The following is a 26,504-nucleotide window of genomic DNA, read 5'->3' as shown; positions in this document are numbered from 1 at the left end:
TGATATTTCAAGGATTTAATTTAAAATCTGCATTCTTGCCTCCTTGTTGTGTGCTGTCAGGCAAATGTTCTGCTGAACAGGAATAGTATTTAAAAAAACAAATCGATAAAATGTACCTAATAGTGAAAGGAATAGATTACCTGTGAAGACTGAATGCCTGAGGCCTAGCTATATAATTTAGCATTACTGGAAATGTACAGTGCAGTCCCAAGCAGAGTTACACCCTCTTAATCCCATAAACTTCAATGGGGTTAGAAGGGTGTGACTGAAAGTTGCCAGGTTCAGTGGAGAATGGGGAAGTGCAATTACCAGGAGTAAGGAGAAACACCCAGCATTTCAGTAGCGTGCCTATACAACACAGGAGTGATGTAAGCACATTGGGGATGATGCTGTAGTTTTTGGGTTAAAACTCTATAGTAGAAGCTAAGTCTACTATGAGGGCCATTCCGCACCAGGATCTATGTAGCAAATTGGTTGCGGGACGAAAAAACGCCATTTTAAATTGTGGAATTCATCGTTATGCATACCTGGCTTTGTAGTGGAATCCAGTTGCGTTTCTATCGTTTCCCACAGGTTTCCGGCCTCGGCAAAAATCGCTAGCCAGGAAGCGATATTGCCGAGCTTTGTCCCGCCCCTGGCCATCAATCAAACGAGCAGCCAATGGGTGGCCATCATGCTCCCGAAAAGCCCCCTTCCCTTTAAGGAAGGTTTAAAAACACACACACACACACGTTGCAATGAATCTGCGTTGATTCATTGCAACGGAGAGACCCATCTAGCTAGCAGGTGGTGTTTGAGCTGCCGTTTCATCGTTGCCACGCTCCCCCCAAGTGAAAAAAAATACCCCCCCAGCACGGGCGCGATTTTCGGCCGAAAATAGAGTGAAAAATAAAGGGAAAACAAACCAGCAAACGGGGCTGTGTGTTGCTTGGTGCTTGGTGACTTTAAACAGCTCGGGGGAGGGACTGCAGCCAGGGAAGCCTCGCTGGGTAAACGAAGGCTCGCCGGTGTGTTGATCTCCACTCGCTCCGAGAAAAAAAAATGGCGATCGCTTTGCCGGAAGATCAGAGGAGATAGCCAGGGGAAGGACTTTGCAGAAACCGCAACAATGGTAACGCACAGAACTTTCCCACTAGAGTTGCAGATTGGTTGCAAGAGTGTAGCGCTTTCCGGAGGGTGAATCCACTTTTTTGGATTTCCCTAAAATCGCTACAACAAAGCGCTTTTTGCAGATCGGTTTCAGGAGTGTTGCAGATTGTCAACGACGTTGTGCATAACAGCAAATCAGTAGCGATTTCAATTTGCAACCATTGTGCAATTTTGAACGAGTGCGGAATGGCCCTGAGTTTTGTCCTCAAACCAGAGTGCCGCCCTCTGAACTGCCTACATTACTTTTGGTCATGTAGGCACGTTGCTGAAATGCTGAGTGTTCCTCTCTTTTTTGCAGGGGTGTAATTCCCCTCCTGACAGGTAGTACAGAGGTGGGGCCTGGCAATGAGAGCCCCGGTTCCCACGGGGGGGGGGGGGCTGATATCCCTAGTGTGACTCTAGGGCAGGGGTAGTCAAACTGCGGCCCTCCAGATGTCCATGGACTACAATTCCCAGGAGCCCCCTGCGTTCGCTGGCAGGGGGCTCCTGGGAATTGTAGTCCATGGACATCTGGAGGGCCGCAGTTTGACTACCCCTGCTCTAGGGTGTGACTCTAGTTGAGGTTAAAAAAAAACCCTTCTAATATTATCTCCCTCTTGTAAGCACTGCAGAATTTTCCCCCACTCATTTATGCAGTCAAAAAGTGTTTAGAATGTTTTGCCCAATGTACAGTTAGTAAAATCTACAAAGAACATTAGCAGCTTAGTCTACTGTTATTGCTCAGTTGCACATGTTATTTCTCGGTTGCACATACCTGAACACATGTCTATGTCAGTAGTTTCGTTGTTTTAACCAGTCCTGGGAACTGGTATTGAATCACATGTCTGTATGCACAACAGCTCATCAGACCAGGCAGCCAATACATCAGAGAGGACATCTACCTCAGGGGCTGGCTGAAGACCACAAAGAGCCATTCTCTTTAAGCTGATGACAGCTGCAGAAATTTTCAGCAGCATTAAAACATCACATTCAGCTTCCTGTTATCCTAGTATAAAATAACTTCCATGCAGATGAGGCTTTCGATAACAAAGGATCTGCTTTGTTTTGCTTTGTAAAGTTAGACGGTACCACATAACAAGTTTTTGGTGACAGGCTGTCATCCTCTTTATGACTTGATTCACTGAAATGTGCTCAGTTTGCTCTACCCAGCACTCTTATGAGTAATGTCTTTCCTCCACAACAAACATTTACAGAAGGTAACACTTATTCTGTAAGCAAAAATGGGATTGACTTTGTTAAAGCATTTATGAAAGAATAATTAACCCTGAGGCTACCCTAGTTTCAAAAAAGAGAAATTTAGCCAGGCTAAATTTTGCACCAGCAGGACAGAACGTAGTAGCCCCCTGCATTGTAGTCCACAAATATCCATGAATTTGATAGGGATCAACATGGGTAGGGATCTGTAGCAGGAAGTGAGAGTCAGCAAAAAATTTCAGCTGGATTCAATGCAAAAAAACTTGCTATGATGTAAAAATGTGCAAACTGCTAATGTGTAAAATATAATGCATCATATATTTATTCTCCATACTTATTTAATGCTTTTAACACCAGTCAATAGAGAAAAAAAGATGAAACTATATTTTTGGTCAACACATTGTTATATCTGCATTTAAACATATTTATAAGAAGAAGAGAGATGGAGGGAATATCAAGCAAAACAGAACAGTTTGCCTTCAGTGGCACAAGACAGTGATGTGTGGGGGGACAAATCCCCTCCCCCCAGGGAAGTTGTTTCACAATTCTGGTGCTGCAATTGAGAAGGCTTGTTCTCAGGTTGCCATCCATTTAACCTTGGGCGGTGGAGGAATCTATAACAACCTCTGAATATGACTGTAGTGGTTGGGTAGTTGCATATGGCAGGAGGTGGTCCTTAAGGTATGCTGCCCTCAAGCTATGAATTGGGCCTGGAAGTAAGTTGGGAGCCATTGTAGAGGAAGTGATAATATACTCTCTCAATCCATTCCAATAAATGTTCTTATACCAGTTGTAGTTTCCAGTCTCTTCAAGGGTAGCACTATGTTGTTGCAATGCAAGGGGAGAAACTGATATCTGCTACATATTTGATATTTTAAGAATCTCATGGGTTTTCTAGTCTTCACTCATGTGAAGCTAAGCTTTAGATGGATATGGGAGGACAGCATTTGAAGAAGGCTTGGAAATCACAGTTGGTTTGGGCAGACCTTCCATGTGGCTACACTTATGGTACATTTTCAGTGTCCTAAGCAGCTTCATGTTTCTCTTCCATGACCAGCTGCTGGACAAACCTCATGCCTCTAGTTTTAATTATTTTCCTTATTTCATTTGCTCAGCTGTTTCTAGGCATATTCAATTAGATTACAGCTCTCCATATGACTGTCTCTTTCAACTCTCTCTTTTATAATGTTAGCCTTCAGCTGCCCACTTTCCCTCTGAGTAGATAAAATGTTGAAGACTTCTTGTGCAGATGATGCCCGTGGAGCTGCCATAAGCCAGTTACAGTAATGGAAATTTCTGTAAACACTTGATGATGTGGGAAGACAGAGGAAAAGTGTGTTAGAAAAGGTATTTTTGTGGTTGCACTCACTTGCTGTAGGAGATTGCCTTCATACCTAGGAAGCACTGGACACCGACATGATGCTCTTACCATTAGTTACTGTAATCATAATGAGAGAAGGTGCTGTCCTTATAATTGTACTAGATATTATCCATCTTATGTCCAGGATGCTGTCTCTCACGCTTAGTACATAAATGGGTTGAGAGCTGCCTCTGCTTAATGAAGTTCTCTAAGTAGCTTGATGCAGAATTTTTTCTCTCCTGGTTACCATCAAATCCTCTTGCCAGCAGTGATAAGACTGGAAGTTTAGTGAAACAGAAAATGGTGAGCAGTTCTGTTTTGAGAAATTATTGCTCTAATCACCAATTTGTACTATATGTACAAGGAGAAAAGGAGGTTGAGAGGGGACATGATAGCCGCCCTCTTTAAGTATGTGAAAGGTTGTCAGAGGAGGGCAGGACGCACAGTAATGGGTTTAAACTACAAGTACAACGATATAGGCTAGATATCAGGGAAAAAATGTTCACAGAGTAGTTCAGCAATGGAATAGGCTGCCTAAGGAGGTAGTGAGCTCCCCCTCACTGGCAGTCTTCAAGCAAAGGTTGGATACACACTTTTCTTGGATGCTTTAGGATGCTTTGGGCTGATCCTGCGTTGAGCAGGGGGTTGGACTAGATGGCCTGTATGGCCCCTTCCAACTCTATGATTCTGTGATTCTGTGATTCTACAACATTATTATGATCTGGCTTTGACCTGTATTTATCAATGTCTTTAGGTTCAAGAGGGATGAGGGTCAGGTCTGTGAAATGTAGAACACTGTCTGGGATGGGAAGTTTACAGTCTGAATCTTGACACAACAAAGTGTGTACTGGCAGTTCTATATCTCTCTCCTAATTCTTTGATACCAGAGAGACTCACCAATGAGTTGTAGACCAATTATGCACAGGGTGGGAAGGCCAGGCTGGTGACAGCAGAGCAGTGGGGCTTATCCTTGCTTGTGCATGATGTCGCTGCCGTACCAGCTGCCTCCTAGCCATGGCCTGAATCAGGGCCTCTAATGGCCTGCAGTAAGAGAACACGGATTCTTCTGCTTTCCCTTTTTTGCCAGGGCTGCCCCATGCACAAGAGAAGTGCCAGGCCCATCCACCCCATTGTTCTGTGGGGTCCCTATACCCCCTGCACCCACCGCTGTCAAGATGTGGTGGACCCTTCCTGCCCTGGAGGTGTTTGTGCATGCACACTTTTGGGGCAGACTGTGTATGCCAGGGGATTCCATCCCCTGTGCATTTACAGGAAGTGGCAGGACATGATGCCCTGTCACTAGGAACCTGCAGTGGATTCGCACAGCTGCTGCCATGCATAATCAGTTGTAGGGTATTTTCTGTGAAACTTTTTACCATAAGTTGTCATAGTTCTTTAGTAGACTCCTGGGCAGCGATTGATTCATATTCCTGTTTTTGAACTCTGGCTACCCATGGTGGCGCAAACACCTGCATGTTCCTCTCCTGTGCTCTGGAAGTTAAATAAAGAAGGCTGCCTTATGTTACTGCATTTTCATTTTACCATGAGATTTGCAACATGACTACTGAAAGGTATTGCAGAAATCTGAACACACATTGCTCTGGCCTTTTAATGCTTGTCTCCTTTGTTGTAAGAGCAGCCTACATGGCAGCAGTAAAAGAAAAATGAAGGGAGAATATCCAAGGAAAGCCAAGCAAGGTTTTTGAGCTGGTCAGCTTTATTTGCACACAAACACACCACCATTGCTCCCAGTGGTGCCAGGGTTAGGCACCTCTCTTCATCCTATAGTATTCCCTATGATTTTAAAGTTATTTTGAAATGGGGAGTTAGTCCAACAATATGCACCATTCAGCATTTTGTGAGATCAGTGCCACAAATGACACTGAAATAACAATATCTGAGTAGGTAAACATATTATGACTTGGGAATATTATTCTATCATTGAATGAGAAATTCATTAGGCTGGATGCTTTTGCAAGATGGCTCGGAAAGTAATTAAACTATGATAATCAGTACTATTTCAAGTGAATGATTTGCTTTGCCTGTTTTTCATTTCATTCACATATTTCAGTCTAGTCTGTTTAAAGTGAGAAGCGTTCTTTTTTCCAATTTATATCTTCAATATTTAACCAATCATAAGAAAGAAAAACAGATTGTGTGTTTATGTGTGTGTGTGTATACAGGCACATACACCAATGGATGAGCGGATTGGATTGCTGCATTAAGAAAGTGTGAGTCAGCTCTTCTGTTTACTGGCATTATGATCTGAAGGTTCATTTTTATTGATCTTGTGTTCCGAGAATGCTGTACAATAGGCTTGATGTACACCCAGGAGGTTGTGCAATGCAGGTATTCAGGCTTTATCACGTTCTTAGTTCACTTTACTAGAAAAAAGAATTGTCCCTTTTCATTCTTCAAGAGCAGTAGTTTCATCCCCTCTCATTTGGGTTCTCCAGCCATTAATTCATATATCAGAAGAGCAAGGAAGGCCTTTTCCTCTACTGGTTTCCTCTAGAACAGTTGTCCCCAACCCCCGGGCTGCAGCCCAGTGCCGGGCCGTGGCAGCCTCAGCACCGGGCCGCGGCTCTCTCTCCCTGGCCCCCCACAGCGAGAAGCTTGCCAGGCCACGAGCAAATCAGCCGCTTCAGCAGCGAATTTGCTCGCGGCCTGTGAGGAGGGGCGGGGAGAGGGAGCCGCAGCCGCTGGCATGCCGGCGGCACAAACACGCACGCGCAGCAGTTTTGCACATGCGCAGACTTGCCGCGTGTGAGTGTTTGCGCCATGCTGGATGCAAACGTGCATGCGTGGCAAGTCTGCGCATGCGCGTTTGTGCCGGGGCTGCCATGCATGTGTGGGGCCCCGGGTTGCCCTCTCCCCCCACCCCGTGGCAGCACTCTGCAGCCACGGAAAGGTTGCGGACCGCTGCTCTAGAACAAGAAGTAAAGGGAAACAAGGCTGCTGTATGACAGCCTGAGTAGAAGTGCTGGGTTTTAATTCATATTATTGTTTATTTTTAAAATGTTTATTTTGTAAGTTGCCTTGGAAGGGCCACCAAAAAAAATTCCCTATTACTAATCTGCCTAACCCACTGGCTCCCAGCAAGAATTGAGCTGAGGCTCTTTTGCAGTTCCATCATTCTCTAATGTTATTATTGTTATCATGTTAAGGTCATTGTTGTTATCACCTGCTTTTACCATATGTTATCTGTATCTTTTCCTGTTTCCTGTAAAGCGCCCTGAGCCTTCGGGGAGGGCGGCATATAAACAAACAAACAAATAAGAATGATATCTTCAGCATTGCCTTCCCAGAAGAAAAGGCAGGGAATGACTCTATGTCAATAAGGAAACACCTAAATGTGCATTGGCAGTAACAAACCAGAAACATAAACCTGTGTCTCATTAGCCAGCACTTTGCTGCACCATAAGTTCATAGAAGTGAACTTGCTAAGGAATTGCTTTGCTCTACTTCATGTTAATCATTTTTTTCATGCAATTGAAAAGGCCATGTCAAGTTAGCTGGGTGAATAGAGTTGAGTAGCATAAAAGTAATGACTTTAATTAGATTTTTCCCTTTGGTTCTTTCTGTTTACCATTTGAGACAAGATTATTTTTAAAATAAAAAGTTCTCCGTTTTTCAGAGACACTTGAGAATGAATTTATGTGTGGAAACAGATAAATAAAAAAGAAAATCAAGTTTGAATTCCAAGTCCTTCCTTATGCTTTGTGGCCCCGGGATCTATTATGCACACTCTGCCATTAATCCTGTCAAAGAACAATCCTGGGAAGGTCTTGAAAACAAAACACAAAGAAATCAAAGGGAGTTCCACAAGGGTCTTATACAGGAAAGGCTGCATGTGGATTAGGTGTACTATGAAGGAGAGACCACCTTGGATTTATTTTGATATCCTAACCTGCATTAAAAACCTGTGTCAAGATGTCCATGAGTGCATGCAAACTAATCACATTGCGGAAAACAGCAATGACAGCAGTGAATTTCTGACACCCACTCTCTGTTCAAGCAACGCAATTCCAAAAAGATAGGGGTTATTGTCCAAGAGCTCTGTTTAGAAAGATATTTGTTCCTTTCCCATTTACCTTTAGTTATTAACAAAACACCCGGCACTGCAGAGCCAGGTGCAGTGCTTCTAGTGACTGGTCTGAAATTTGTAAGTTGGTGTACAAAAAAGCTATTCTAAGATACAAAAGGATTTTCCTATGCAGGGACAGAAATCTTCCATTAGGGATGGGATGTTGCATGTCATATTTGAGGATGACTATGCCCATTTTTAGCCTGGAAACTCACCAGGATTTAAAGCTTTTCAAAACTTAAAGCAAACTTTTAAAGTGCAGACCCGCTGAGAAGATTATCAGTACAGTATGTCAACTCTTACTGGTGTTACCCAAGGTAGTTTGCCCACAATGTTGTCTCTGGCAGGTTTTTATTATTTGCTTACATCAATCCTGCATTGCTTTGTTTATTAGAGATCAGTGCTATTTGAGTGAATTTCTTTTGACATTTTGTAATCCATTGGATGCCAGGTCTTCAGGGAAATACCTGAAGATTTTGGAGATGGAGCCGTGAGTGGGCAGAAGGGTCCACAGTGTAATATAATGCAATGGAGTCCACCCTCTAAAGTTCTCCAGGGGAACTGATCTCTGTCACCTGGAGATGAGCTATAATTCCAGGTGGAACCTGGGGTCCAGCATCCCCAGTAATCTACCTTGAGAGTGAGAAAAGTGGGATATATGTATCTCCCAGTATTAGAACTAATATCCAGGTGACACAGATCAGTTCACCTGGAGAAAATGGCTGCATACCTGCTCTCTCCAGTATCTGATCCCAAATATTCAGGAATTTCCCAACCCAGAGTTGGCATCCATAGGCAAGAGATCATAATATTATTTATGGTTTACATGTTGAGTATGCAGTTTCAACCCTTTGTTAAACTTTGTTTCAACCCTTTGTTTCAACCCTTCATTAAACTTTTACGTCAGGTCAATATAGATCAGTTTGCTTGTGTAGATTGCTAGATTATGTGTGAATTATAGCCTTAATGGTATTTATCACATGTCCTCTGATTATTTATTCATGACATAGCTGTGATAGTCTGATGCCCAGCTACAAAGGTTCTTCAACTGTTACAAGTTGTTAAAGAGTAGAGGAAGTGACCAACAGACTTGTTCTTCAGAACCTTTTGATAGTGTCCTACATGGCTCAGCTGAAATGAGTGGGTGAGGGCAAACTTGACCAAGTTTCTGTTTTTATTCCTAAAACTATGTATTTTATTTTACTATCTGTAATTTACTTAGTGGGAATAGGCAAAGAATTCTAAACACAGGTATGACATTATAAGCAATGCATAGCGATAGTTACGTCTCCCCCTCTCTCATAGTACAGAATATTCGTAAGTCCAGCTGCTGTGTTTAAGAAAAGTTGACAAGATGGCATTAGTTGTCTTGAATGCTTTGAAAGGACGTTTTGGTTTTTAGGATACATTTCCACTTTGTATTATATGACTTTGCTATGTCAAAGTATTTTTTAAGTACTGGTTATGGGTGGCAAACTTTTTTTTGCTACTGAATTAAGGGGAAATGGATGTATGTGTCCATAAATCACAGAGCTGAGCGCAAGATTTCCTTCAGTCATTACAAGAATATTGTTTGTCATTGGGATTTAAAATAATATAATTTGCAGTAATATAAGGATACATTCCTCACTCTCATATAAGAGATAAGAACATGCAGACATATACCATCATAATACTTTTCAAAGCTGTACAATGGCTTGTGGGATCAATTTGAAGAGCTCAGCAGATTTTAGATAGTGCTTGAATTATTGATGGAAAGAATCTGAAAGAGACTGCTCAGTAGGTTTATGTTTTGCCTCCAGTAATGTGTAGCTGGTGAAGGACAAAGACAGTTGAATTCAGAGCAATGAGTGAAGAAACCCTTGTTGAAGAGTCATCCTACGAGGATGGTTTGTGCCAATATGCCCAGAAGATCACAGCTTGCTTTGGAGGGATGGGTAAGGCTAATGATATCCGATGTAACAAAGGTCAATATGTAGTAGAAATCAGGTATCCCGATTGAAATATTCTTCTCTGTGACTAAGGTGTTTTGACTCAGATCTTCACTAGGCTCTCCAGAGCTCTTTTGCCTTTGTGGTTTTATGTGACTCTGCTAACTCACTATGGCCTAAGCACATATGAATCCTGGAATGCTTGAATCATATGATATTTGACAGTGTGTTCTGAACTCTGAGGTATTCTGGCAGAATTTATGTTTTTAGCAGATTTCTGTCCCATATTTATAATGTTGTGCTTCCTTTTAATTTAATTTGTTGTTTTCCTCCAGAATGAAGAATTTCATTTGTTGTTTTCCTCCAGAACCTAATGGAAATAATGTTTCCATTCTTTTGAATGTTTCATTCTTTTGAATACAGGATTATAGGGGGGGACCATATGTATGACCTTTTTCTAATCCTAGTTTCCAACAAGGGAGCACAAATATTAGTTGCAATTAATTCTATATCCTGGGCAGTTACAATAGATGGCTTAAAGTGACTCCATGCAATTTGAACAATGGTTTAAATTATCTGTAGATCAAATTGCCCATTTATACCTGTGGAATGCTTGTAATTATAATGTGTTGTTTTTGTGGCTTTATTTGCATCAATACTTAAAAACACAATTTTATTTAAATTTTAAGAGTTAGAACTACTCTATTTTTTAACAAATGTAAAAGCCTAAGGGAAGCCTGAGATGTAGCTTTTTTTAAAATTGGTGGTCTACTTCTTGAGACATTTCCATACCTGGTTTGCTTCTGTTTGTTATGGCTGCATTCTATTTTGGTGAAATTTCCTGCATATTCTTGTCAGACCTAGGGCAGTAATTATGAAGTCTGTGACTACTGTTGCATACCGCAGAATCTCTACTGTCTGTTCACAGAGATGTGAAATATCTAAATGAGCATATTTTGTTGGTAATTTGAATCTCTCTCCTCCAACTGTGCAGAAATTAAATGTCTTGATTGGACGTGTTTGAACACCAAGACACAATGAAGGTGTGCTGGTAGTTTACTGCGTTAAAGCTGGGAAGAGATGTTCAAGCAGTGATCCTGGATACATACAAAGAGCAGTTTTCATATATGAAATGTAGAACGGTATGAATGTTGTCATTTTAGACATCACAAAATCAATGGCACCAAATAGCTGGCCTTCTGCTAAATATATAAAGCTGCTCAATACCAGTTTGTCAGCATCCAGCTTAATGTTAGTGCTATAAATGGGCATTTGGTAGTAAACGGAAGCATTTGCTTTGTGCTAAATCTGAAACGGTTATTGAGTTGGCTCTGAGTAAGCACTCTGGGAGAACCATACAGCAATTCTTTGGGCGCCATCATAGAATATCCATAGATATGAATTGTCAGGAGCTTCCAGTCATTAATAAACCAGTGCGAAATACTTCTGTGTGGCCTAATTTTGTCATGCCTAAAACTGCAATGTAAAGTATTTGTTCCAGGATGTGCTGTCAGCACTAAATTCACCCTTGAGCCTGTAGCAGTTCTAGCTTTTGCTTTTCTCAGTCCTGATGTGAATGCCGAGGTGGTGCTCTTGAGATCACTTCACCCTCTAAAGCAGGGGTAGTCAAACTGCGGCAAATGTTGGCAGGGGCTCATGGGAATTGTAGTCCGTGGACATCTGGAGGACCACAGTTTGACTACCCCCGCTCTAAAGATCCTCAACTTGATAGGAAGAAGCCTCATGGTTAATTTTGATTCCTCCTTGTTTTGCTTGCGTCTGCTTCTTGTCATGTTGTATCACAGGAGCTGAAAGCACAGACTCTTGTAGACATACCCTTCCAGTTAAGCTAAGAAAAGAACACAGACCCTGAAATCAAGTATAGAATTGCCAGTGGCCAGGCTACAACTTTCATTGTGGCTGGAAGGTTTGGATTGGTAGGCTGAGACATTGCTAATCAGTTCAGAAATAAATGACTACTGCTCTGAGACAATCAAATGAAAAATGGTTTTGTTATTTCGGCTGAGCTGTGTCTTCAGCTCAAGTTACTCAGTAAACCTTGTGGAATTTAATATAGTGCTGTGCTAATTTGTTAAATGATAACATTTAATAGAAGAGGGTTGGCCCTGTTGGTAGGAATCATCACAGAGTTTACCAAATGGTCCAGAGTACTGCTTGTAAAGCAAAGCAGCTATTAATTAGCCCCGTGCAGTTGGGAAAGAATCTTATAGTAATAGGACGTAGGTGTGGAATGGCATTGGGAAGGCTTACTTGTTGTGTTAAATTAAAGGAATTCCTACTGTGTGAGCCTACTCTGAATTGAGCAGCCTGCTTTTATCAGAGCTGGCCTTCGGAGAATTAAATAGTGACTTTGACTGGAGGGCTGTGTCTGGAGTAGTAGACATGCAATGGGAGTGTGCATGCTTCTACTATTCTTCCTAGATCCTTCAAGAAAAATGACTATTATTATGCATTTGGGGAAGTTATTCTCAGGCTTGTAATTCTTTATTTAGAAAATTGTGGGCAGCTTCAGCAAGAAATAATCTCTGATGTAATGCTGTATTGCTGTCAGTTCAGTAAGAGAATGAAAAGCTGATGGAAGCAGCAGGGCATCTCCATGTTTACTTTGATCTCTGAAACTTGATGCTTTGGGGACAAAAAATGGCAAAAAACAACTGAGTTTTGAAATGGGGACATATTTGCTTGTAATGGAGTATGCCAAAATTTAAGGATTGGTGCATGTGATGTAAATTATGTTAAATTATTACAGGACTAGCTTCAAAGCCCGTTCCTAAGAACAGGCCTTGAAAGTGACCCCTCCCCTGGCCCCTGGCCAGGCAGCTTAAGATGGCCTTGGGCGGCAGCTCGCAGCCAGATCAAGTGGGGCAGGTGGGGGCTGGGCAGCTCGTTAGCAGAGCCGGGACAGAACTCCTTAGCAGGCAGCTAGTCAGCTCCTTAGCAGTCTTTAACAAGCAATCAGAAAGCTGGGAGGCCCAGCCTAGCAGGCCAAGAGGCCCTCGTTAGGAGGCCCTCCACCACGATCCTTTGCCAGGGCCCTCTCACCTGCTGCTGGCTCCAGGCACTGAGGTACTTCTGAGAGCAAAGAGCCTAGAGTCCAGGGACAGATGGCAGGAGCTGCAGGGACAGGGCCAATCAGGGCAAAGCTAGCTGCACCCTGATTGGCCCTAAATTGGACAGTCGGACACGTCCCACCCCTTAGGCTGTTTCATAAATATATAGAGGAACAACAATGGATAAGGATAGTTGAGAAACATGCTGATTCCATAGTCTTGCTTTTATTTTATCTTAAAGTAATTTCTGAGTTTAATTCAGCCTCAGAGTTTATTTTAAAGATCCAGAACCATAAGCTGGGCATTCTTAGGCTAGGGCAAGCTCAGAAGAACAACAGTGCTAAATCAATAGCCACTGATTCTTCTCTCTGTTCATCTCAAAATAAGGAATAATATATACAGCACTGGCATTGTCATCCCCTCCCTAGCGAGGTGAAGAAGTATCTACATTCTCAATGGCATCTTGCAATGTTCTAGACTAAAGTTGTATCAGGAAGTAACACTAGAAGCAGAAGTGGTGAGACACAGCTTAAAATCTTACCTTTACCCATAGGACATTCTCTTATGCTCCATTATTTATGAGATGTTATATTGCCCTCACTCAAAGAGAGGAGAATAATTGTGGAGTATATGGCTGGATGCAGGCTAAGTTGGCAATTTCTTCCAGCTCCCCATTCATGTTGCAGTCTTCCTGGCAAGGTGTGGGGAGACTTACCAGCAGTGAGGGAAGGCCGAGGCCACTGTTACAGTGATATCAGCAATGCAGCCATATTGTTTCTGGCATGCTCTGGAAGTGACACCATTGCGTTGACAACAACACAGGGATGCTCTGGTATGTAGGCAAAAACTATATGGTAGAAACCATTTTTATCTTGGAATATTTTTTTTAAATACCAGGGCCTCCCTGTATCAACAGCAATATAACGATGTCTGTTCCAGGGAGTGCTTGAAATGACTCTTCATTGCCAGCGATGTTACTGCAGGGTCTGCCCAGGCCTCTCCCCCACTGCCAGTAAGCCCCCCCAATGGCCTGATAGTTGGTAGTGGTGAGGGTAGAACCCAGCAGTGGGGGACTCTCCATCCCTGACAGGGTCCTGGCAGGCCTACCTCTCAATCCAGAAAGAGAAAGATGGGGTATTAACAATGTAAATACATATTTTTTCCAGGAGCAGTATTTTGTGGAGATCAATGGGAAGGTGAAGGCAGGAAAGTTCCATTATGCTTTTGGAAGATTTAGCCTGGATAAGACCCCGTATTATTTCACTTCTCATACTGCCCCAAGGCGTCATAGTGAGAGGTGGTATACAAATTGAGTGGTTGAATGAATAAATACAATAAATAAACATGGAAAACTGAAGAATGCGTGACTAGTACAGGCTAAGGGATAATCCCTTGAGAAACATCTAACATTGTTAGGTTTTGTTCCTGGAAATTCATATACTAAAGACTGTAGGGTAACAGTTTTGTATGAGGTATACATCTCAGTTTAGGTGACCACTAAACTTCCATTTTTGAAATTGTCTATGTGACCATTCCATGTGTAAAAGTATTTGTGAAGCTCTATAATTTACTTATGCTTTAGTAATTTCTGTCAGTGTTGAGTGCATAATTGATGATTAATTTTGCTCTCACTCAAGGTTAAGCAACCCCCAACAGCAACACCCACTTAGTTAATTAGATTATCAAGTTATTAGGGGAGGATTAATGTAGATATATGTTGTAAGGGGTGGCTGTGCACGGGAGTTGTCTTCATTAATCTGTTTTGTTAATGAGACTGGAAGAAGCTGGGGAAAATGCTTCTCTGCAAGGGAATGGGCACTCCTTTCTGTGACCACTTGGACTACAGAAGTTATATCCTTCTACGCAAATTATTGATGATGGCAGATTGTATAGCATTTAAGGAAGATGGAGCTGTCCTTGGCTCTAATACTTATGATAAATGTTGGATTAAATGCACAGACAGAAGTGTGGTTCTTACAGTGATGCTTTCCTAATGAGATTTCTACCAACACATCAAGGGTTTTGTTTTCCCAAACTAATCTTCTTATGCCCCTCAGATACATCCTTGTTCTTCCTCAGGATGTTAATCCAATATTGCCACCATCCGTATGCTTTCGCTTCACATTTATGCATACCGTAATCAAGCAGTGTTAGTTCCAATAGCAGTCACCTGACTGAGAATGCTTGTCATAATCTCCTGAAGATCACTGCTAAAAATACTTCCTCCTTAATCTTCTTTAGTGGTCAAGAAAAAGGGACACGGATGAATACAGACAGCATGCCAGATAGCCAGCTGCTCAACTGTTCTGTGCATAAAATACTTTCATGCACCTTGGTATACTTCTTGGGTACTCATTTCACAGACACCTTAGGCATGCCATCTTTCTCCATTTTCAACAGTTTTGCAAAGCTCTGTGCCTCAGGAAAAAGCAAGAGGCTGGTACCTAAACAGACAAAGTCAAAAAACTCAGCCAAAAGGCTATTTATTTTAGAGGATGGAGATCTTGCCGAGGTCTTGTATCTTGTTCCCGAGCAGTCTGTGATGGAGCAAAGGCCATGTTTGAATCCAGATAACTGCTACTTGTGTGAATGGATGTATGATTATCCAAAAGATACAGGTAAGTGACAGAACTTGAATCAGACCTAGATTTTTCATATGTACGATCTTTTATGCTTTGAGTTGGCTGTGAATTATTTGCTAAGAGGGATGGAAATCCACTGGTACGATGGCACCCAGAGTGTCCAGATTGACCTCTGGACTGGATTTCCTTGTTTTATGAATAAAGCACTGTAGGTTTTCTATAAGTAATTGGCAAATGATAGGTCTTGTTAGGTTCAGAGATAGACCATGTGCCGAATTTTCAAAGTGATATTCTTGCCAAATGTTAAACTGGATTTGAGTTTCTGTTACATTCCTCTCATGTGGGAAGTCCATAGAGGGAGTTCAGTCAGGGGTTTTGGATTGGCAAGTCAAGAAACTGAATTCTGAACTGCCACTTTTTAAAGGATGGATGTTCAACATAATGTTAGGCCATATTTTCAATTCTGTTCCATTCTTTTTGATTAGAACACTAGCCCTTTGTGTGTGTCTGCAGAACTGCTGTGAGTTAAAGCAAGTTCTATCTTGACAGCAATAGAGAAGTGTGGTAAATAGCTTGTCATTGTCTTCTGCTGCTGTGAAGTGGTAGCAGTGTCAAGTACCATGAGAACCCATTATTTTCTAGCATGTTTTGCAACATAGGGGTTGCAACACTAGGAACTCTTAGACTGGTTTAATGTGTTTTCAACAGAAGAAAGTGTGGTTGCCTTTCATCTTGATATTCTTTGTTTAGGTCATTAGTAAAGATGTGGTATGACACCGGCATTCTGGAAAAAAAAACATCATTTATTGCATTTCAGCTGCCAGGTTTGTCCATTTCAAGGCATAAAGGGTTTTTACAGATGCTTGGTGTATAGGTAAATGATTATTCAAAAGGATGAATAGTTAGAAAGTACAAAGGCTTCTAGTGACTGGGACATGAACAGAACCAATCCAGTCCTCTTTCTGGCCTGGCAACTCAGTAGTAGTTTCAGGTGATACTCCTCTCTGTTTGTGTGTTTGATTTTAAAATAATCAGAGCTATTCTATTGCTGGCATGGCCTTATGTAGAGTTAATACCATGGAACGGTTGCCAACCAAACATCGAAAACTTAATGATTTGTAATTGGAGACCATCAGGTTCATTCCCATAGAAACCGATGGGTCTTAAAATGTGCCCATGGATCAATCTACTTGGTTTCACTGTATTTTAGATTTGGGCTTAAGATGGTTTAGTTTAGTGGTGAGAGATTTCTGGACTCAAGTCTATTAGCATGTAACACAATACAGACACGTAGGCATTCAGAGGCTTTTCCAGAATATTTTATTGTTGAGTTTTTGGCATATTCAGTGGACTTGTGTGAATCTGCTCTTTGAATGTTATGCATTCATATTGCTTCCTTAGCCTAGTGGGTATAGAAATACATGTATCTGCTCACATAACAAGCCTAGATTGTGGTTTTAGCTGCTACACATTGTAGGTTTTACTGACTGTCTAAATAATAGTGAACATTCTTGCTATATGAGCTAAGGAATGTTTTGCAGAGTGCCAGTTGAAGTATGAAGGGGACTAGCTGTCTTTGAAAGCATTGGTATTGGACAATAATTTCCCCTTTGTTGTCCTGAGGACCAAAAGAAAAATGATTGCCTCATATTAATGCAACAGCTTTGTGTTACAGCATTTCTGCATCATGTATCAACGTGTGTTTGGTCAGTGCACATGAACAATTATGTGAAAAATAGAATTGTTTAAACATTCATGTTTCAGATCTGTTTTAAAACACTTATTTCTTTAAAAATGTCTGACCACAATTCCTCACTGTTGTGGTATATGGTTGCCTAACAAACAGAATCTTATTGACCTGTGAAAAAAGGAAAATCTTCCCTGCAGCCCACAAATGTAGTGAGAAAAGACTACCAAAGTTTAATTTGGAGCATGGTATTTAAACATGATTGCAAGTGTAAAATGTTGCTAAAGCTTGCAGGTCTGCTTGGGATTAATGTGGCAACTAGACCAAAGAAGGAGGCCGGACTGACTCAAAGCAAAGTCGATGGGGTAGGAAGAATTCAGAAATGAATTCCTTTGGGAATGTGGAGTATCAGTGGATTTTCTGTTTTACTTCCTGTGTAAGAGGTTGTCTTTGGTTGATATTGTGAAAAATCTTGTTTTGAGGATACCACCGTAATTTCTTTTTCATTTGATAGCTGGAGCAACTGGAAGAAAGGGAGATTCATAATCTTCCTTCCCTATAAGCAGTGCTAAGCCATTAGACCTCTACTGGCAATGATAGGTGTACCTGGTATGACCTGCAGACATAGCAACACCTTAGCCGTGATCTCTGATCTTGTCAGATCTTATAAGCGAGAAAGAGAAAAAAGGAGTAAAGACTCAGGTGATTTGCCTCAGGTTTTTATCTTTGCCTTAAGTCATAAAGATGTAAGATGTGAGAAATTCAAATGTCCCATCTCTTTGCAGAAAAGAAAATCACATATACAGGATTGGATCCTGTCTAAAATGTTTGTGCACAGAAAGATTTCTGTGTGTGGCTGTGTCACTTGCCAGCCTTATAACTTTTGGGGAATTACAGGACTGTCAGAAGAATGTGAGTCAGTGGAAAATTTCCTCCATACACAAGCCAACCCAAAATGTGCATATTTGTAAAAAGCTTTCCATGTGTTAAAATGATATAGTTATATATAATTACTAAAGATGATGCCTAGTAGTTTCAGAAGATGTGTGGGGCATAGCCATATGACTAGGCTTCTCTGAATTTTGAATTGTTGCCAGTTGTACAGTCACAATGCACCCATACAAACCACTTAAGTGCTGATGTAACGAATGCTGAATCTAGCCTGTCAATGACTTTGCAATAATTAGTCCACATTGACTCAATTTCACATACTACTTATAGTGCCATCCTACACATTCAGTTCATACAGCCACATATCCTCCAACAGGGTTCATACCACCACACATCTTAGGTATACAAGCAACACCTTCTTGTGTGTGTTTGTCCTCCTGTCTCATGCATAAACACATGCAGAGGACAGCATAATATTCTGAGACTGTAAGTTATTGACTCCAAAGGTACTGATTCTGACTCCAAACACTGAACACTCTCATCTGTAGCAAGTTATCTTTACATAGCTCTCATTAAAGGTAAAGGACCGAGTCATGTCTGACCCTTGGGGTGACGCCCTCCAGCGTTTTCATGGCAGACTCAATACGGGGTGGTTTGCCAGTGCCTTCCCCAGTCATTACCGTTTACCCCCCAGCAAGCTGGGTACTCATTTTACCGACCTCGGAAGGATGGAAGGCTGAGTCAACCTTGAGCCGGCTGCTGGGATTGAACTCCCAGCCTCATGGGCAAAGTTTTCAGACGGCTGCCTTACCACTCTGCGCCACAAGAGGCTCTCATTACCCCCCCAAATGTATAAACACTACAACCAGCTCCCAGTTGCTGTTTTCTACCATCATCGTCACTTATGCTGCTCACTCCCTACCTGAATATTAATGATTCATTTTGATCTTTTCATGTTCCATTCTCTGCCTAAAGCTTGAAAGCTTCCTAACAAATCAAAACCTTATTACCCACATTTTGACATTCCTAATCTGTCCCTTTCTAATTGTCCTTGCTTGTGCAACCAGAAGCACTTATAAGAATGGTAATGTTGAGGTCCTGGATTTAAACTTTCTGTCTCATATCCCATTTCCCTCCAGGGCACCGGCGGCAGCAGCAACAGCAAAAGAGTTGGTTCTTATATGCTGCTTTTCTCTACCTGAAGGAGTCACAAAGCAGCTTACAGTCGCCTTCCCTTTCCTCTCCCCACAATAGACACCATGTATGTATGTATGTATGTATGTATGTATGTATGTATGTATGTATGTATGTATGTATGTATGTATGTATGTATGTATGTATGTATGTATGTATGTATGTATGTATGTATGTATGTATGTATGTATGTATGTATGTATGTATGTATGTATGTATGTATACTCTTTACTCTTCCAGGGCAGAGTTCAGCATTCTCATTTCACATTCCCTAATGTGAGGTAACAGGCTGCTGGGGGATTTGCATTTGCCTTGAGCACTTTATCATCATGACCGAGGACAAATTTGAATCCATGGCCCAGCCACATTATCCACTCCATTGCATTGCACTGGCTTTCCACATCAAGGTTTTTACCCTCAATCAGAGACTTGTGTCTACTTAATCATTGCCAGGCTGTTTGAAATGCTTACAATTGCACATTATGAAGGCTGATGATGTCCTAGCTGCTGGATAAAATTCTGCAGTCCCCAAACCAGAGAGAACAACCACTAGCGTTGCCTACATAATTGGCTATCCGGGAATGAAGGGAGGTAAAATATATTTTGAAAGCTGGCTAACCTGGGTTCCGTCCCAGAGCTTTTTGGAATGTTGAAACTAATTCCCAGGCCATACGAAATAATAGTAAGGAAAGCACAGAAAAATGTGTCTTTTGTTATTAACCAATCCTAGCTACCGTAATCTATGTATTTGTTAGTCTTGTCATCATATGCCTCATTCAGATACTGCTTTGGGAATGGGATAATCCAAAGCAGACTTGACATTTTGTTGAATTACATCCTGAAGTCACAATATTTCAAGTTCCTGAACACTGTGTATTTTCATAATTTTTGATGACATTAAACCCTCTCGGTTTTTCCTGCACTCTCACCCTGAATTATACCTTATTGTAATTGTCAGTTTCTATGGGTAATGCTTATCGACAATCATATTGATGTAACTTCCAAAAGAATAAAAGAAACAAATACTTTCACTGTGTCTAGCTGAGGTAAATTAATCACATTATTATTAAATGAAGCATGCTATTGAACTTGGCAGGTTACCTGTCAGGGCTATTAAAGGCTATATGCTGCCAGGTTCTCTAAACTCACTAACGTTTTTCAAATTTCCTCCTAACTTAAGTCCTGGATCTTGTTTTCCCCCAGAGTTTTTATCCTGAAGTATGGCCAGATAAATTGTAGATTCATTACACTGAGTTTTCACATGGGGCAGGCTTGTGAGGTTTCCCCATTGCTGTTGCAACCCATACAACCCGTCTTCCGTAGGGCAGGTTTTCCTGCAATTTCCTTATTCCAATAAGCAGTCATCCCCACTCTCTAGGGCATCTGGGACATTTACAGGGGGCGACATATAAGTGGGAAAATCCATTCTCTTGCATGCACTTATCAGCCATCCATACTTTACTGTAATCTTTCCCCAAAACTTTTCAGCAAAGCAAGTTTGACACAGATCAGAGAAAAGCTGGGAAACCCCGATATGGTGAACATGTGATGCTGTCTTATACTAAATCAGATCCTTGGTCAGGATTCTGTACTCAGACTGGCAGTCGGTCTCCAGGATCTCAGGCAGAAGTCTTTCACGACTGCCAGATCCCTTTAACTGGAGATGCCAAGGATTGACCTGGGACCTTCTGCAGGCCAAGCAGCTACTCTTCCACTAACAGACCCTTCCCATGAATGCATCACTGTACTATTGGGAAACAGGGAAAAAAATCCGCTTCCCACCAGCAGTGAACCTGTGTGGGAAATGAGCACTGTCAAGCAATATGTTTTGAAACTGAAATTGTGTAGAACAGATGCAATAAAAAGAGCCCCTGGAGAGTAAGGAATTAGTTGGCTGCTCTGTGGAAGGTTTCCTACATGACCTTGGGAAGGGTCAGTGTTGGGAAAAAAGATAGAACAGGACTGTTAATCCTCCGCATATGTGATAAATGGGGCTTGGCTTCTCTGAACAAAATGTCCTGATGTCCAGAAGTGGCCTTGACAGGCATCAGCTTCCAAAGCAGGGAATAAATGATTTTCCTTCTAGAGAGGTGAATAGTCTCAGAAATAAAGGGTTAACCACTTTGCTCTGCAGGACAGTGAGTCCAGTAGGGCTGATAGCATGGCAGCTCTCAGGAGAATATCAGAGTTTATGAATTAAGGTCAGATGTTTTGACTCTCTTGAGGCCCTGTTTGAGTAGCTGCTTTACAAAATTGAGTGCAACCTGCAAAGGCATTGCTAGCCTGAACTGGCCCTTCAGGTTTCTGGTATCAGATGGAAAAATGATTTACTTTTATTATTTTTAAAAACTATTCTTAGTACCTAAGTGATTCACCGAAGTTGGAATGTCAACCTTTCTGAGCTCTGATCCTACTGCTTATCATTGAGCCGACAATAGAAACCCTGCCTGGATACATGATGGAATTGACAATTTTCCCCATGCATTTTTCCTGCATGTGTCATCCTATCTAAATACCAGATTTGGACGAAGAAGGATTAAAAAAAAAAACCCACATTATTGAATATATCTCATAGTCTGTGGTGAGTTAAACAGAGTGCTTGAATATATAAAGCAAATAAAAACTTGGTTTCTACTAGCCATCTGTCCTTTTGTTGGGCTGATGTCTGTTTGGAGGCACTGCCTTTTGGAGACCAGAGCTCTGCCCAAACACTGGGTTGAGATGAGAGGGTGCTCAGTGTTCTGTTAAAAAGGTAAAGGTATCCCCTGTGCAAGCACTGGGTCATGTCTGACCCTTGGGGTGATGCCCTCCAGCGTTTTCATGGCAGACTCAATACGGGGTAGTTTGCCAGTGCCTTCCCCAGTCATTACCATATACCCCTCAGCAAGCTGGGTACTCATTTTACCGACCTTCGAAGGATGGAAGGCTGAGTCAACCTTGAGCCGGCTGCTGGGATCGAACTCCCAGCCTCATGGGCAGAGCTTTCAGACTGCATGTCTGCTGCCTTACCACTCTGCGCCACAAGAGGTTCTTTTCAGTGTTCTGTTAACTATGATTAATACTGGTATAGGTTTGGTTTTGAGCCATGCTTAAGGGCAGCAGTGGGTGCATTTGTTGCAGAGAGAAGACATGGAAGGGTGTCTATTCACCATGACCTTTCCACTTGGGGTATGGTTACCAACTTCAGGTTGGAAAATTCCTGGATTTGTGGGGTGGAGCCTGGGAAAGGTATGGTTTGGGGGAGGGAGCTCAGTGAGGTATAATACCATGAAATCCATCCTCCGGAGCACCATTTTCTCCAAGGAACAGATCTCTGTTGTCTGGAGAGCAGCTATAATTCTAGATTTCTAGGTCCCACCTGAAGGCTGGCAACCCTAACTCAAGGAAGAATTCAGTATTGTTATTCAACTGAAGCCCTCCCACCTCCATAAGTATATGTTATGCTGGCAAAACTAGTTGTTAGAGTAATTTCTTCCCAGTTTGTCAGTTGACAGAGTTTTCCACTGGAAAAAATGAAAACCTGGAAAGGAATGATTTTGTGGACAAAGTATGAGTGATAGTTGGGTTCAGCATTCTCTTCTTCTGCATTTTAATTGCCGCTTGACACCACCTCATGCCTGTTTTACACCCAGTTCTAGTGCATGGATCTGCCACTGCTATATCTAGTTTGAGGCTTCCTGCTTGGATAAACAGAGCCACTGGTGTCATTAACCAGAGCGAGCCTTAGGCAGTAGATTCCAAATGAAAGCAGCTCCTGCTTAGTTTTGTCTTTGTTTATTTAAATACCCTGTTTTTCTCCCCATAGGGACACAAAGTTCTTTACAAGAATAGAACAATTTGGAATAAACAAAGAAGCAAGTAAACTAGATCTTGGGCCATTTCAGACCCAGCGTTCTGGCTCTTTTAAAGGCTGCGGATTCTGACCCAAACGTCCTTCGGAAGTCACACCAAAGTCTCATGCTTCTGGCTGCACCCAAGCTTTATACCTTGAACAGGAACATTGCATCCTAAATGTTCCACTACTATTATGACTAGATTCATGCTGGTCTGAAGGAGCAGAGCAGAGCAAAGTTTGTCTGATGGCATCTTTAAGTCTTTAGCACCTTTAAAATTTTATTGGTCTCAAAGATGTCATTGGACTCCAACTTTGTTCTACTAGTAGTACTATAAGAGACAAGTGGGAACCTATAAGGACTTATGGGAGGCACCTCATTTCTCCCTCCTACACTAATTCTTCCTTCCCTTTCCTGAAAGCCCCCCTGGTCTCTCCTCTTTTCCTACTTGCTACTGTCCTTATAGGGTTGCCAACCTCTAGATGAAGTCTTGAGATCTCCTGGAATTATAGTGGATCTCCCAGATACAGAGGTCTGTTTCTCCTTAGGGTCACCAAGTCCAAGTTGGGAGGGAAGTAACCTTGACAGGGTATAATGGCATACAGTCCAGGCTGCAAAACAGGGGGTTGGACTAGATGACTCTGGAGGTTCCTTCTAACTCTGTGATTCTGTGGTTCAGTTCCAGGAGACTGCCAGGCAACACCTGGAGGTTGGCAACATTTGACATCATATTAGTGGCAGGACCTTATTGGGGAGGAGAGTCTGGCTAAGAATAGTATAAATAGTACAAAAACTGTCTCATGGCAACTGTCACTAAGGAATTAATAATCCACCAGTAATGAAAAAAGAAAATAAAAATCAAGGATGCAGAACTCTTGGATGAAAACATTCCTGATATGCATTGATTTTGAGTTAGAATACAGTTAAATCAGTGATGCCAAAAGTCACTAAATGTGGGATATGTGTGCGCACACTTCTGATCAAGAGAGAGATCCAGATGAAGATTTACAAGTGTTCCCAGAACAGGAAGAAAAAACTTCCTTGCTAGACTCTAATAATACATGTTGGGAGATGGAGCCGTAAACATTTTGGTGTTTAATTCATGCAGCCAATTTTCACCTGTTTAGCTTCCCTGCTTTATGGTGCAAATTATGAAATCATGAAGCTCTTCTGTGATTTTAACATTTGTGTCTTTCTGAGACCTGATCCTGGAATAATGTTGCTAAGAATACATTCTATGGGAGATAATGCATATATAGTGCCAGCAAATCTTCCCTTTCTGTTTTGCTCCTGGAAACAATTCCTGTGGTGCCTCTCACTTGCACTCCTGTATCTGTCACTTGGGGGAGTCCTGGGTTACCGGCTCTGTTGTGCCTTGCCAGAGCACTGCAAGGTGGTGTCAGTGACTGGCTTAGAGACAGCAGAATCTGTTTATGCAGCACTTGCCAATATTTTTTTTCCCCCTGGCTGTAGAAGGGGCAGAGTCCACACGCTGGGAGCTGCCATTAGGAAGAGTCAAACAGACTGAGAAGGAGAGAGTGAAGAGTTGAGAATTAAAGAGAGGAAGAGACAGCACCACACATTTAGATTACGTCTGTTCTGGTGGGGAAACAGAGTCCTCTGTCTGCAGAGTCTTTGGGGCTTTTTGTGTGTGAGAGAGGCTTCTTCTCTGCCCACATCTGCTGGAAGGGAAAACACGAGTGTGTAAATGTGTTTGTGAATTCCACAATTAATCTTTGCTGCATCTGCTACCAAGACGATTTTGAGGCCATGGTGAAAGAAAAAGGTAATTTAACCATGCGTAGCTTCCAGGCTAGAATCAAAGCAGCTTAGCAAGTTAATGTGTTAGTCATATTTTGTTTTGCTCCACATAAAGGCTGGTAGTTTTTCTCATTACTACTTTTAAAAAAAGCTCATGTAATTTTAAACAAATAAGTCTATTTAAAGGTTATCGTAAATAGTGGGTTTCAGATCTAAAAGATGACATCTTTTAGGATCCATTTTAATATAGGCATAGAGATCGTGTTTGGAATGGTACTTCTGCTGTGCTTTCTCCTTAGGCAGTTATGAAGAATGGCACCTTGGCATTATGATTTGAAAAGTAATCAAACTGCAGTTCTGAAAACACATATTTGTAGAGATTGATAGAGTTTTTTTTTTTAGGGGAGGGGAATGACTCCAGTCACTTATTTGCCTTTTAGAATCTCAAACTCTGTTCATTTCAGGTTTGTTTCAGAGAAATACTAATGATAACTAAAAGCTTAGACTTGCGTATATGAACAATGGCTGGCTGTGTGGGAGGAATTAGTAAACCAATTTCTCAATTAAGGAAAGAAGGATGGATCTTCTCCTGAAACAATATGCACTTTATGTGCTAGCTTCAGAATTGACACATGGAATGATGAATTATTTGGACTTTTCTTTCACAGTACATGAGTCCTTTTTCTTTCTCTGTACTTTAGGCAGTTTACCTTCTGTAACTTTCACTTGCAGGGATCAAATCTAAATGTCATGACATATAAGTAGGCTAGTTGGGGTCTTATATTTTTAATGTGCCACTTCCCGTATGTCTGTCTTAAGGTATTTGAGAGCACAATGTAAGAAAGGTAGCCAAAACATCTTGTTCCAGGTAAATCCATACTTAGCAAAATGCTGGAAGGTACTCTGAGGAATGCCGGTCTCTTATAGGAAACACATTGTTTACCTTTCCCTTATTATAACAGTATGTGTTACTGATCACTCCCATCTCTTAAAAAATATTAGAAGTTTCTCGTTGTAGGAGTTTGGTATAGTATTTCTGGAAATTAACTGTGCCGAGCCAAGTATTGCTAGTTTTCTCCCCCTACCCTTTTAGCAATTAATGACAGACAGAAATACAGCAGTTTTCCCCATTGTATTTTTATAGATGGAGATGGTGACCAGAGGAATGAAGATACAAAATAGATCTATTGTTAAAGTTACAAGAAGGTTGCCCGGGGAGGGGGGTGGGCTAAAAAGCCTAGTAATTTGGTTTCTTATAGTATGAAGGCTCTGTGTTTTGGGACAGATGGATAGACTGACATTTTTCCATTGGTGTTTCCTCTTCAAGAGAGTTCTAGATCTGTCCTAAACATATTGATTATTGTTGAGGATTAGAATACTTCCTCCCAGAGTTAATCCACATTGCAATCCTGAATGCTGCCAATATGATGACAGTCTAAGCTTGAGTTTCTCAGACCAAGAAGGAATAATACGTAGTGGTTCTTCCAGTAGAGCCTTGTTCCATTTTCCTTTCACCCATTCATTGGTTGCATCGTCACAGGAACAAATGCACTTAAACATCCAACCTAGCTTGCTACAGGGTCCAAGCTTATTTCTTTACTCTCATTTCCAGGATGTCTCTCCAATCATCCTATTGGCTCCTGAGGAAATAGACTTGGGGAATGCAAGTTAATCCTGCAGCCATACAATTGCTGTGTTCTGGCTTAATTTCAACTAGAGACTTAGTCTTTCATGCACTGAGGTGTAAACTGGCTCCTAATAGGT

At 41.6% G+C, this 26,504-nt stretch overlaps 1 protein-coding gene across 12 annotated transcripts in view; it reads left to right on the top strand.

Moving 5' to 3' along the window:
• ABLIM1 (actin binding LIM protein 1) overlaps positions 1-26,504 on the top strand; it is a 233,755-nt gene that overhangs the window by 56,054 nt on the left and 151,197 nt on the right. For 8 of the 12 annotated variants that reach the window (XM_077349858.1, XM_077349850.1, XM_077349852.1 and 5 more), the window contains exon 1: positions 15,392-15,410. The exons of 2 other annotated variants lie outside the window; for them this stretch is intronic. Coding sequence is in view for 2 of the 10 variants with exons in the window: in XM_077349841.1 (XP_077205956.1) it covers positions 15,167-15,410 (244 nt within the window). In the remaining 8 variants the exon portion in view is untranslated. Of the gene's footprint in view, positions 1-15,151; positions 15,411-24,445; positions 24,766-26,504 lie in introns of those variants that run through there. 2 more of the 12 variants (XM_077349841.1, XM_077349855.1) reach the window with 2 other exon arrangements.

Source organism: Paroedura picta, chromosome 8 (genome assembly GCF_049243985.1).
Source record: "Paroedura picta isolate Pp20150507F chromosome 8, Ppicta_v3.0, whole genome shotgun sequence".
Taxonomy (NCBI): Eukaryota; Metazoa; Chordata; class Lepidosauria; order Squamata; family Gekkonidae; genus Paroedura; species Paroedura picta.
This window is presented reverse-complemented; position numbering and strand designations above follow the sequence as displayed.